The sequence below is a fragment of the Populus trichocarpa genome, chromosome 18 (genome assembly GCF_000002775.5).
Source record: "Populus trichocarpa isolate Nisqually-1 chromosome 18, P.trichocarpa_v4.1, whole genome shotgun sequence".
NCBI lineage: Eukaryota > Viridiplantae > Streptophyta > Magnoliopsida > Malpighiales > Salicaceae > Populus > Populus trichocarpa.
This window is the reverse complement of record NC_037302.2, coordinates 11,351,334-11,364,966: the sequence shown is the minus strand read 5'-3', so window position 1 is coordinate 11,364,966 and position 13,633 is coordinate 11,351,334. Positions and strand designations below refer to the sequence as shown.

Genomic DNA, 13,633 nt, shown 5'->3' with positions numbered 1-13,633 from the left:
GTAAAAAATATATATATAGTTGTTGATCAAGGGTTTTTCAGTTTTTCCTTTATTAGGCTACAATTAAAACACATATTTGCCTTTAGAAAAGACCCAAAAAAAGAAAGATATACATTTAGAGATGTTTTTGTTATTTCACACGAGTTTATTTGTAATTTCCAGAGTAACGAGGGGTGTTTTGGTATTTTTATGTTGAATTTTTAATTTTTTATTCCTAAAAGCAGGTGGCGCGTGGTCAATACACGCTGGCACGTGGGTGCCATCTGCGTCATTTGGGCGGCGTGTGTGACACCACTCGATGACTAAACCTTGCCTTTCGACGTGTCTTTGGAAGTGTCATTGCATTCTCTTCCACCTAGTTTGGCATGTGATGACGGATGATTGTCAGTTTGTCACCAGTGGTCATTTTTTTTTTTTCTTCCTTCTTTTCTCTTTTTATTAGAGAAAGTGCATGTCTTCTTTTTTATTTTTAATGCATGCAGAGTAAAGTGTGTAAAATCATTTTAATTGTGTGATCAAATAAGATATAAAAATTTATTTAATTGTGTTATCAATTAAGATATAAAGATTTACATATAAGCACTAAAATAAATACTTAATCTAAATCTTCAATTTGTTTTCTTCTTGGACTTCCTGATTGATTTCTTCATGAGATTTATCATGCTTGTTGATATGTTTTTTTTTTGTATAAAACATGTTTAAAGCTTATTGTTAACCAATAATATTATTAATCCATTTTTTATTTTATTGTTATCATCAAAATATATAAAATCATAAATGTGTGACTTTAAAGGTCAACAAGTTTCTCTCATACATTTAAAGAGGTTTATGATTTTGAGGCCCAACATCCTCATAGAGCTCAAATTGCTCTCAAGGCCAGTACCTATTCAATTATCTCACTGATGAGTGAAGATGACCTCTTTAAATTTCTCGCCTCTAAATCTCTAAGAGCATGATTGACTTTTTTTACAATGGCTTGTAATATGTATTTTCATGTAATGATCTTCTTTTCATTGATAAAATAGGTTGGATTTCTTCATTTTTATTACTTGTTTATAATCCCGGGAGGAAAATAATGGAGAGTCAGAGACAAATAACCCGAAGATAAATGACTCATTGGGCTTAATTGGTCGAGCCCAAGGCGGGGCCCTATCTGGGCTTGGTTGGACCAAACACAATGGTAAAACCGAAGCCAAAACTTAGGCTTGACCAAACCGAACCTAAACTGGGTTTAGTCAATCGAGCCAAGGCTGGGCTCACTTGGGTTTGGTTGGATCAAACCCAAGCTAGGTTCGATCAACCGAGCCCATTATTGGGCCTAGTTTGGGCTCGGTCGGACCAAACCTAAACTGGAGAAAATTGGGCTCTAAAGAGTTAGTTGAATCTTAATCGGAGAAAACTGAAGTATGAAAAAAATTTAAACATATTATCAACTTAGTAAAAAATAACATGGAGACACATTGGAGATAATTTCACCTTTATAATGGGGATTAACTTAGAGAAATAACTAGGAGAAAAATGAAGAATAACACTTCATTAAATTTTATATAGGAGACATAAACTTTAGGGATACATTTGATTGGAGATTCTGGAGACTTATAGACAACACAGGAGAATTTAACTGAAGTACATCTTCAAGTGGTCAAACCGAGCCCAATGAGTCATTTCTCTTTAGGTTATTTGTCTCAATTATTTGCCTTCTAAGATTATAAACAAGTGATGAAAGTGAAAAAGTTCAATTTGTTTTATTGATGAAAAAAAGATCATTATATGGAAATACATGTTACAAGCGACTGTGAAAAAAAAAGTTAGTAATGCTCTAAAAGATTCAAATGCAAGAAATTCAAAGTGGTCATTTTCACTTATCAGTAGGAGATTCAGACAGGTATTGGCTTTGGGAGGCAGCTTGATCTTTGTGAGGATGTTGGGCATTAAAATTAGAAACCTCCTTAAATGTATAAGAGAAATCAACATTAAGGTTCCTAAACTTATTCTAGAAATAAAGGTTCTCTTTTTGGTCAATTAGTTAATCTCCCAAAAAGGTATTATACACAGTGTAACCAAGATAAGCAGTTGTAAATGCATCAGTATTTTTCCCGGGGAGTACAAACATTCATATTCTAACATCTAATGTTCACATTCACCTCAAGTCTCATCAAACTTATGTTGAGCATCAATTAGTGCATTATATTTATCTTCAATAGTCTTCTCTAATTTTGCAATCTTACCATTGCATTCGTCCACCACTCTTTTATACTCAATTTCCAGTACACGGATGGAATTAAGATCTACATTAAATTGATATCTTTTCTAACGCGTTAGGTTATAAGAGGTCTTTAAGGTTTTGATTTTCTCTTGAGCTTTGCTCTAACTCGCCTTCGAAACATTAATCTCACTCTAGGCATTTAACAAACTATATATTCGATTCATTTATTCCTTCCATGTCCTCAAAATATTTGATTGGACTTGAAAATTCTAAAGAAAAAAAATCATATGTCAATATTGGAGCAGATATAGAGGATCACAGGGAAAGTAGGATTATGTTTTTACCATAAAGATATTCATCACTTGGTTTCTAATTTGGGTAGACAAATCACCTCTATCAAACTTCTCTATATCCCAAGGAAACTAGGACATCCTAGTAAAAACATGTTTGGCTCTACCCTGGTGATCCAAAGCTGAGGGTTTTCACTGAATATAAAGGTCATAACTGCTCTCTCTCAATAATCATAGTTTATCATGGAGTAAGCTAGTTTCTTACCATGGTAGGAGAAAATGACACGAAACCAGAACTAGCATCAATATTACAATGTCCTACATCAAGCAAATAAGCATTCTTTGATGATGATGTAGAACTATTTGAAAGAGATTTTGAGCTATACTCTTCCTTGATTTTCATGGGCCATCTATAAGGTTGCATGAAAGATATGAGTACGAGAGTAAAAAAAACATGAAAAAGATAAAAAAAACAAGTTAGTATTCATACCATATAATCTTTTTTTTTCTTTAAAGATAACCTTTCAGTTAACAAAAGTACTTCTATCTCATATGGGTTTAAGGAGCGATGTTATCTTTAATAGCCATATTCCAAACTAAGAAATGCCCTTATACATTATCTAGGGAGGTTGTCGATCCCCTATAGTTAACCACTACCTTCTCGTATCTCCATCTTTTTAATGACAAGGATTTGCATTTAAAAATATCATTCAAGGGTTTTAGTTCCATCTTCTAGTATAAGTGTAAAACCAAGTCACCTCTTTTCTACCTTTCGAAGAACCTGATAAAGTAAAACAATACCTAAATAGTTCTATAATAAAAACTTAACCCATAAGTTTTACATATTTATCAAAAGATGCTGGTGACATTTACCCATTTAGATGCAACTGACTCACACATAAGTTGTAATACTCAAACACCTCTTTGACGAAGCCATACAAAGGTAATGAATATCTGAATTTAAATATACATAAAAGAGTAGTTATCTCCAACTCCCTATTAGGTACATCAAGTGCTCTACTTATCCTCTCATGAGAGAAAGGAGCCCTAGCATTGTACCCTATTGTCATTGTTATATTTATTCTAATAATATCAGTGAAGGTAATTGTACTGACATGTGAGTTATTAGTTTAGATGGTTTGGATTATTTGACATCTGAAAGATGGATGCCTCCCATTATCTTGGAAAGACCCAACTCCACTAATATTATTAGCAGCTTGGGAAAGACTAGATCTGCTATTTTTGTTGATCTAAGAATCTCATTTACCAAAATTACCCTTAAGCAAACAATTCATGTTCTTTGACATATTGCAAATAAGAAGCAAAAAGCAAGAGAAGAAGTGATCCTCACCTGGTTTTCCGAAGTAGAAATCTCATACTGGAAACAAGAACCAAATAGCTTATTTAGGAATGTTTGAGGATTGATCATATAGCAATGTCTCTGGTCCTTCTTTCTCCATTTTTCATTGTTGAGCCCTACACGAGTAATGTACATTATTGACATGTCAAGACAAATGCTCGTTGATACTCTCAATTATACGAGTCCATCTCACAAGTGAAGTGTCTACCCATCAACAATTACACGATAACAACTTTTGCAGACTCGCGTGTCAAGCATTATTTTGTTCAAAGTGGACCATGACTTGGCATGTGTTATTAGGTATAGAAAATTCATCACTCACATTATAATACGATATGTGCAATTTAAATTTTTAACAAAATGTTAAAAAATTATCTAGGGGTATATGATGATACAAGTTGGAAAAAAGAAGAAAAAAAAAAAGATCTAACACAGTTTTAAGTTAAGCTCATGAGCTTGGTTTGACTCATTTGGGGTCGGTTTAACCACGGTCTAACAGAGCATAATATGGGGTTTATTTTGACCCTGGTTAAACCGAACCCAACCAAGCCTACATTTAGACTTGGTTTGACTCTTTTTAGGCTTGGTTTGATCATGGTCAACCCAAATCTAACCAAGCCCGCATTGGGCTTGGTTAGACTCCTTTTAAGTTTTAATGAGCTATTAAATACATTCTATTATGTCTTGTTACTTGATCATCTACTTAGAGCTTGTAATCCTGCCTCACACAACAAGACCATTGTAATTTTATTTCTGTGCAGTTCATGTTTTATATGTTGGTTTGTGCGTGTTTCCTAAATTGGCTCGACTTTGAATATATTTGTCTTTAACTCTGCTTGACGTTGATATTTGTTTCATCGATCTTTTAAATTTACTTGTAAAATTAGGAGGTATCAAACTTGGAGAACGAAGAAGAAGCTCTCGAAGACCTCCAGTCAGCCTTTAGTAGCGTGATGGAAAGTCTTGGCGACACAGTTCTTGTCAACAGGTAAAGAATTCCCTGATCAGCATTTAGCTCAGAACGGCTTTCATGGAGCAAGCTGTTTCCGTTTTAAATAATACTGAAAGGTTTTTATGCCATACTGATCATGACGCATGGATCTTGTAGTATTATAAGAGCTCAAGGTTCAATGGCCTTTCGTGTCTGATATCTCAATCAATCACATTTTGTTTTTTTTTTGGTATAATTAATGATTTAATGGGGGCGTGAAGCATGGAATCTGGTCATCTGATTTTGGTTGTGGCGTTTTATTCTTTTTTTCTCCACACCATTGATAGTGCACACAACCTTTATGTACTGTTTGCGTTCTGTGGTCTTAGAGAGGGCTTGTGTTCATTCTTTGCATTTAGATGCGTGGCTGATATTATTTTAAGACTACTTTTACATAGAAAAATTAAATCTCTCTCAATTTGATCCTGAGCATGTTGAATTGTGTTTGGGAGTGTTTGGGATGAGATAATCTTTTAAATTGTTTTTTTTAAATGTATTAAAATAATATTTTTTATTTTTAAAAATTTATTTTTGACAACAGCACATTAAAATGATAAAAAAATATTTAAAAAATTAATTTAAAATAAAAAATCAAAATTAAAAAAAAATATAATTGAACCACGCTCACAAGCACGCTTTTATTCATGTTCAAAAAAATTAGAAAAAGATTACTACTACTTTTATGATTATGTGTAAAATGTTTTATAAAAAATATATTTTTACCTGTGTTTGTTTTTGTTTCTTGTATAATAATTTACAAAAACAAAATTAATCAATGTAAAATATTTGATAATTAACTTTTAAATTCAATTTATTTATTAAAAAATATTTTAAACTCGTTAAAATTTATAAAATATTAAATAAATATTAATCAATTCACAATATTATTCCATAATTTTTACCATTATCTCCGTCGTCATCACCTCCTAGCATCGTTGTTTACACCACTACTCCACAATCACCATCGTTATTAATTCATTGGTCATTAAAAGATATTTTACAGAAAAGTTATAAGAGATGATCTGAACAATGATTTAAATAAATAAAATAAAATAAAGAATTTTCCTCAAGTTAAATTAGCAACCGACAAAATCAAGAAATAGAGAGCACTGCCACCTCAAATCATGCTTAATTTAGCAGTAGTTAGGCATATGCCGACAGATCATCCCATAAGGGAATAAAAACAGGAACAAACGAAGACGACCAGCTGCCAACATAGGGGCCTCTGCTCATCTTTTCTAGACCAAATATTTACTCTTTTCTTTGGATTTTATAACAAAATAAATAAATAAATTCAATTGTTTTTATAAAAGTGTTTTTTTATTAAAAATAATATTTTTTATATCTTCCCTGTTTCTCATTAATATTATTACTTGTTTCACTAACCATAATTAACAATTCCTATCGCGTCGTTTATATCCCTTGAAATTAGGGATTGACAGATTGTTAATGTGATTAAAGTAGAGGTTGTAGCCAAAAGAATAAATAAAGAGAGAATATTAATCCACATGAGCAAGTTTAGGCTGGCCTATGACAAAGAATGCACTGGCTTGTAGCTAATGGGCAGCCCACCACCGCCTCCCTCTTCCCTGTCCTTTCCATTACCGCCGTTCTTCCATTTCTTTTAAATCTTCTTATTTTATTGCTGCAAACAACAATAAAAATAAAAAATACAAAATAAAAATAAAAATACCTTATCTCCAAACAGAGCCCGCCAACGAAGTGTCTTGGTTATTACATTGTTTTCTTGAGAAAGATATATCAAAATATTTTTTTATTTTTAATAATAACATATTAAAATTATAAAAAAAATACCTTTTCAAATGGAATATATTTTTAAAACACATTAAAAAATAAAAGTTATTATAATTATAAATACTAGCAAAATTCTTCAACCGATCAAATAATTAAAAAAACTCTTTAAATGGGTAGACGGACAAGCAATAACAAGTATTATAAACAACAAACAATTAATTAGATGAAATAATTACACGTTCTAATTAAAAAAATTAGCATTTGATTTATTTTTAAAATTCAAATCTAGTTAACTTATAATGTTATAACTTACTAATGAAAAATAAGATATTTAAATGATATTAGTATTTATGAAGTTTAATTTTGGATAAAAATAAAATTTAATGCCTCTAAAACGTGTAAAGAAAATATTAATATCAATTATAAATAAATAAAAACAGGAGTATCTATTTTATGAAGAAAAAAGAAAGAAACTGTAAAGAGAAGATAGAACCACTTACATTTATTCCAGTTTTTTAATAGAAACGAGTAAAATGAGAGGGGAAAAATAATAAAAATAAATTAAATAATAGCTTAGTCGTTTATAAAGCAGAGCACGAGCACGCACGCCCAGGAAGAAATGGAGGCATTTGTTTTTTTTTTAAAAAAAAAAAAAACTTTAAAAGAGAGAGAAGAGAACAGGTGAAAGAAAGAGACGTTTAAGCAAACTCTCTCTCTCATTCCTTCTGTTTGCTTTCTCTCTCTCTCATTCTTAGCACGGAAGAGAGGAGAGAAGCCAGAAGAGAGAGAGGAAGCGAAAGGAAAGCATTATCTGTCCAAGCAAAAACAGAAAAGAAAAAACAAAGCATATTTGTTGATTTCTGGTTTTTTTATTTGTGGTTGAAAGGATTTGGAATTGCTTTTGTTTTTTTGTTGAATTTGAAGTGAAGAAGATGATGGTAGCAAACAGTTTCGATCTATGGCAAAAAGATGCTTTCTTTTCTGCTGCAGAGGAGGTTCAGGAATCTGCTGATGCGTACGTTTTGCATTTCTCTTCAATTCATGCTTTACATTCTGTATGCAGTTCGGTACAAGAATTTGGCAGCTGGGCTTGTTTGATTTCTCCATTTTTATGGGGTTTCGTTATGATTTGGGTGTGACTGAATTTTCTTGAATTGGGTTTTGCATGCTGCACACTGATGTTTATGATATGTTTTGCTTGTGAGGTTTTCAAGACGTGTATTTATTGCTTTGTTTTAAAAGGTTTGTCTAGTGGATCTTGGGTTTGTTTTCTGGTTGGAATTTCTGCTTAATTGATGGAGTGTGTTTGTACATGTGTTATGATGTCAGGTTCTTCAATTTAAAGTTTGGCATAAAATACGAGGACTTGTGCATTAGCTTTTTTATTTTCAGGTCCTGATGATATGAAGTAAGAAGGAAATGTGTGGTTTGTTTAGCAGTGCATGACTATATCTGCCTGTCTTGGTAATAGTTGATCTTCCAGGATCATGAAATCTACTTTGTGTAATTCTCGTGCTGCAAACTTGACAATTATACGGGTTTTCTGTTGAAGGCAGGGAGCTGTATATTCTAGGAAATCAGCAAGTTATTCTTGTGCTACAAATTTGATAGTAATTCATAGACTTTTAGTGAATTGAAATTTGAGGTTTTTATTGGTTGTTTTTGTGTTTGGCAGAATGGAGTCAGCATATAGAGTGTGGACAAGAGAGAAGAGAGAGGGGTCAGAACCAGAGGATTTGGATGAACTATCCAGAGAGCTCCAAACTGCTTTAGGAACTGCCAAGTGGCAGGTATAATTTCACATCTTGAATCTTTAATTTTTTTACATGTGTCCCTAAATTCATTTCTTTAAACTGCTTACCAGTTTATTGAACGTTGCTTATAGTTTCTGTTTGTGAACTTCACTTGATTGGTCTGTAAGAAACATCAGGTGAAGGAAATACTATTGTCAATTCTATGTTTTCTATTTTTTACATTTCTGACAATTGAAAAGCGAACGCCAACTCATCCAACTTTGAATCCCTTGCTTATAAGGATATTATGCTTTTTGCTAAATTTCACTTATCATCAGTATTAATCAAAATATTTTCCCCCTTTTACTGCACTCTCTAGCCAACCAATCTGAGCATAAAGAAATCATTATAGGTTGTGCTTTCAATTCTTATAGTTGGCTCATTTTATTTTATTTTTTGCAAATAGTTCTCTTCTTTTTCCTCTCTTTTTTTCTTGTATCATTGATCTATGAACTCTAAAACAGTTGGAAGAGTTTGAGAGGGCTGTTTGGTTGAGCCATGGACATCGTTCTGATGATATCACAGCATCTAGGCATAAACAATTTGTTGCAGCTATTGAAAGTCAAATATCTCGTGTTGAAGCGGCACTAAGGGAAGCTTTTAGTGGGGAAGGAAAGCAACCTCTTCGATGGGTGAATCTGGATAAAGAAGAATGCGATGATTTAGCGATGTTTCTATCTGGAACTGTCCAAATTCCGCAGATTGTGAAAGATGATTGCACCACACTTAAATCTCCCATGAAAGGTTCTCTTGGGGAGAACCATCATAAGAGAAGAAATTTGGACCATAACTCGAGTGCCAACTGTAGTAGAGGTACTTCGGATGAAAATGAATTCATTACTAATAAGAAAAATGAACATATTATAGATATAGAAGAGAAAGAAAATCTTGGAATGAGGAATGACATAATCTGTCAAGTTGATAAAACAATTGGCTCAAGGAGAACATGGAGTTCACCAAATTTTGGTGCTTTGAAAATTGTGATTGCTCAGGACGATGGACAAAGGGATAAAGTGATGTCAAGTGTTGAGGCCACTCCTAAAGAAAAAGGGTACAAACCTTTCTTCTGGAAGCAAAGGTGTGGAGAACATTCTCAGGCAAAGGGATCGATTACTTTGTTCAATAAGGTAAAATAGTTATGTGCTTATGGGATGTGAAAATGGATGTTATCTGTCTGAAATAAAGATGACCCTTTAGTAAAAAAGAAAAAGGGCAAGGATGATCTCTCATGTTGTTGTCAACCTAAATAGATCAATACCTGTACAATTGTCAAGATCTGTAGTTTTCTATGGTTGCAAATCATCATGTTTTGGTAGCTTTCCAGGAGATCTTATAAAATTTTAACCTTTGGCAGCTCTTTGGTCAGGCTGGTGGTCTCCAAAGGCAATTGCAACCTCCACTGCACCTGCAGTTCAGCTGTTCCATCCAACTTACTCTTGCTTTAATGCTCAGCATTTTCTTAATTGGTAAGCTCTTGATTCTTTTGAACTCCATGCACTCTTTTTGTTGAAAATTGATTGTCAGCCATCACTCCCTTTGTTCTCCCCTCCTACTCTCTGGTCAAAGCACAAAGCCAGCAGTTGGTATTGGACACTTAATTTGAGCCCACTGATCAACATATGGGAATGATCTGGTATAATGGACACAGCTGAACAAGTATGTACACAAGGAAGCTAAGTAGTTAAAGACAATTTACTGGCTTAATGATGTCATATTGAACTAAGCAGATATTTCATTTTTACTTTTAGCTTTCTCAGAAGATTTGGTTCCATTAATTTAAAATCATGAGCTCCTTGGAACTATCATTTGTTGGTTATGTTTGGATATTTAGCATATCAAAAAGCAATTTATGCACAGCATGCTGTATGGCTATTAGATCAACAAATGCTTACAGACAATTCTATAACGATACCATGTCTTAATTGATCAAGCAACTACCAACAACCTTGTCCTCATGCCATCATTTTATGGCAGAATTCCTTTAATTGTTTGGATTATCTTATTGAAAATGCATTTCAAGTTACAAGGTTAAGCTTGAAAGTCCTTGCTGTGAAATATGATATCCAACATCTAAGATGTACCCTTTTTAACATCTCATTGGAATGTGTCTACTTCTATGTAATTTCTTAACCAGCATTGTCAAATCCAAAATTTCTGAAGCTCATCTTCTGTCAGACAAGCATTCAATCTTTTAGATAGTAGGAGCTCTTTCTCATCAATTTGGTCCCCGCACATGATAAGGAATTTCTTTCTTTGATCAGTGTGAAATATCTGATTATTCTGTCAACTTTGCTAGCTCATTTGTCATTTTTACATTATTTTAGCTCTATAAAAGAACCTACTTTGGAAGTATTTACTTTGCATGGAAACCCTGACTATTACCATTTTGACATTTCCTACTTTACATGTGTCTGTGGACGAGATTTTGGTCTTGTGGAATATTTATTTTTGCTCAAGGGAGCATTTTAAATAACTGAGTTTGAAAGGCATCTAGGTGCAAGACATGAAGCAAAATTGAATGAGATGTTATCATCATAGCCGCCTCTTTTATTAAAAAGCAAAAAGGAAAAGAGAACAGAACATCATAGAAACACCTGCAATTCATGCATTTAGGTGTAAAAAAAACATCCTTTGATTGATATGGATCACTGAATCACTTGTCCCTCCCTTATTTTGTTACTTGGGGTTTAGCCATTCTTCTATTTGTGAAGGAAATAGCTTGGAAATTTGTGTGCCTGTCTTTTTATGATAGAGAGAACTGTTGCAAATCATTTTTATTTTTTTTTATTGCCCATACTCGAGTCCTTGTTAAACATTAAACCGATCAAGTTTATTAATTTTACTCTCTCTGCAGTGCCTTTTCTAGTTTATTCAGCTTGAGAAGAGGTGGTTTTCACTGCTCATTGCTGAGGTGAAAGGTAATTCTATTGCTTGTTATAGTAATGGCCTATGAACTCGTCTTATGAGATTATAATGAAAATATAAAACTGATGTAATGGCATTTACTTGTTGGCGGATGATAATAATATTCCACAATGCCAACTCTGAGAGAAAATGATGACACCTTACCATGAAACACTTTGAATGTTCTTTGAATGTTTACTTGCAGTTCTTATTTCGGAAATAAGACAATTGTTACAAGGAATTTTGGTCCCCTTTTTTTCAGCGACTTGTCATCTTGACCCATATTCCACTCCGAAATTTGTGATGATCATTTATGCAAACAAAATCGGAAGTCTTGATGCTTCTGTGTTTTTGCACTCAATTTCATGCTTTTGTAGGCTCCAACTAACCCATATTAGGTAAAGAGCTAAAATGTGCTGCCATTGACATTGCTTTACACAAAAGTCTTTTGATATAGGGGGCATATTGTAATTCTTGTACCCCCGGAACATGAATCTTTTGCAGCTACTATCTCTCCCCTTGAAACTTGTATAGCATAAGATCTATCCTCTTCCCAAACTTGTATAGCATAAGATCTGTTCATGCTTATAAAAGTCTATTTCTATAGCAAAACAAAAGTTTCAAATTGAGGAACAGTAGAGCAATTTATTGAGAACTTGTTGGGAAAGAGTTGGTGGCCCCATTTTGCTTTTAGACATGCAGTAGAAACCAGTGTCTCTCAGAGTCATGGATTTATCAGTATTATTCATGTGGCTTAGGGCAACAAGTTTTCATTGTTGTGGGCTGCTACAATGGGCTAGTCATCCCTTCATACAGATGCTTAGGAATGACTTCGCGACATCAAGCTATTTATGAACGCGGATAATGATTTTAAGTAAATTCCTATAGCGTTTATTTGGAACTGCTATTAGGGCTTCCCAGTCAACTCCAATTCTATTGTTCTTTAATAAATATATATAAAAATAGAAGTCCGTTGCCTTGCCTAGCTTAAAGTCCAATCGAAGTGCAGTGTTGAGTCCTGAGAATTGGTCCAATCAAAATGGGGTTCTTAGGGGGAGGTTGGAGATAGTCTTTAAGTGTTGGTATTTCCCCAAAACACTTCGTAATAGTATTTGATATTGTCTGTGAATGTGAATCTTGTGCAGTTGACTGAGATTCTAGTGCGATGTGTTTTTCGTTCAAAAATACATCAAAAAAATAATAATTTATTTTTGATATCGGCATATCAAAATAATTAAAAACACAAAAAAAAAACTAATAATTTGAAGCTTTTTTAAAAAGAAAAAAAATGAAAAAGTACGGTCCAGATGTTAATTAGTTTAATTGTCAGATGTTGAAAGAGACTTAAACCTCCTCTTTCATAATCTGCAGTCATTTGTTTTCTTCCTGTTGTCGGAATGTGATGGCATAACATTTGAGTGAGACATTTCAATTAAATTCACATCTAACAGAGATTTCCCATTATGAAATGGTTATACCACAACACTGATAATTCCCTTTCCTATGAATGGCATAATTGGAAGGATTCATGTTTTGTGTGCAGGTACTGAATTTCTTTCTAGAGTGTAGAAAGTAAGCAGCAAGGAGGAAGATAACAGTTGTCAATATCTTCGATGTTGTTTTTGAAATTCAGGGCCAGGCAAATCTACCTCTACGAAACACGAGTAGCAGCAGCAGGTTGGAGTGTTATTTTAGATTCCATAGCCATAGAAAATGTGCATGTACTCATGTAGTCTCAAGTGTGCTCCTAAGAATATTTGGTAGTTCGCACAAATCCAAATTATATGTAAACTGAATTTACAACGGGAGGATTGCCAATCATGACATTGTCGAGGGACCAAACATGACTCTTGATGTAGCAACCCTAACCATTTTATAGTTTGTAAAAATGCCATGTGCTCTATATCCACTAATAATCTGTACTGAGTAACTACTACTCAACACTCTAGGCCGAACCGCTGAAGTGCGGATCATATCTAGACTGTTTCAGGTCAAGTGATTTCTTCATGTGGGATTCTAACTCCAAAACAGTGCAAAACGTGGAATGAAGCAGCAATGGCGACGCTATGATAATCTAGAAATGGAATATAGTAACCTGCATCACTGTCATTTTCAAAAAAACAACACCATCACTCTTTGAATGTTTTGCATCTGCCAGTGAGGTCTACTGTCACTCTGCTTGAATAGGGAACATATGGAGCGACTGCTTATTTTCTTTCTAAATTTCTACCCCTGATAAGAAACAGGTGGTAGATAATTTATCCAACTATATGGCCCCAGATGAAGCTCCCTCTACTTGCAGGAAAATAATGTTTAACAACTTAGCATCACTAT

At 33.6% G+C, this 13,633-nt stretch overlaps 1 protein-coding gene across 3 annotated transcripts; it reads left to right on the top strand.

The window, feature by feature from the left end:
- The first annotated feature begins 7,219 nt into the window (after window positions 1-7,219).
- Window positions 7,220-13,215, top strand: LOC7461586 (uncharacterized). 3 transcript variants are annotated; one of them, XM_024590082.2, is made up of 6 exons: window positions 7,220-7,617; window positions 8,278-8,392; window positions 8,860-9,522; window positions 9,762-9,861; window positions 11,250-11,313; window positions 12,843-13,215. In XM_024590082.2, exons 1-5 carry the CDS (start codon window positions 7,535-7,537, stop codon window positions 11,273-11,275), a joined length of 987 nt encoding a protein of 328 aa, XP_024445850.1. In that variant the 5' UTR covers window positions 7,220-7,534; the 3' UTR covers window positions 11,276-11,313; window positions 12,843-13,215. The 3 variants fall into 3 exon arrangements, with proteins under 3 accessions (XP_024445850.1, XP_024445849.1, XP_052304996.1); XM_024590081.2 differs by having other exon boundaries at window positions 7,223-7,617; window positions 9,750-9,861; XM_052449036.1 differs by lacking the exons at window positions 11,250-11,313; window positions 12,843-13,215 and having other exon boundaries at window positions 7,224-7,617; window positions 9,750-10,251.
- The last annotated feature ends 418 nt before the right edge of the window (window positions 13,216-13,633 follow it).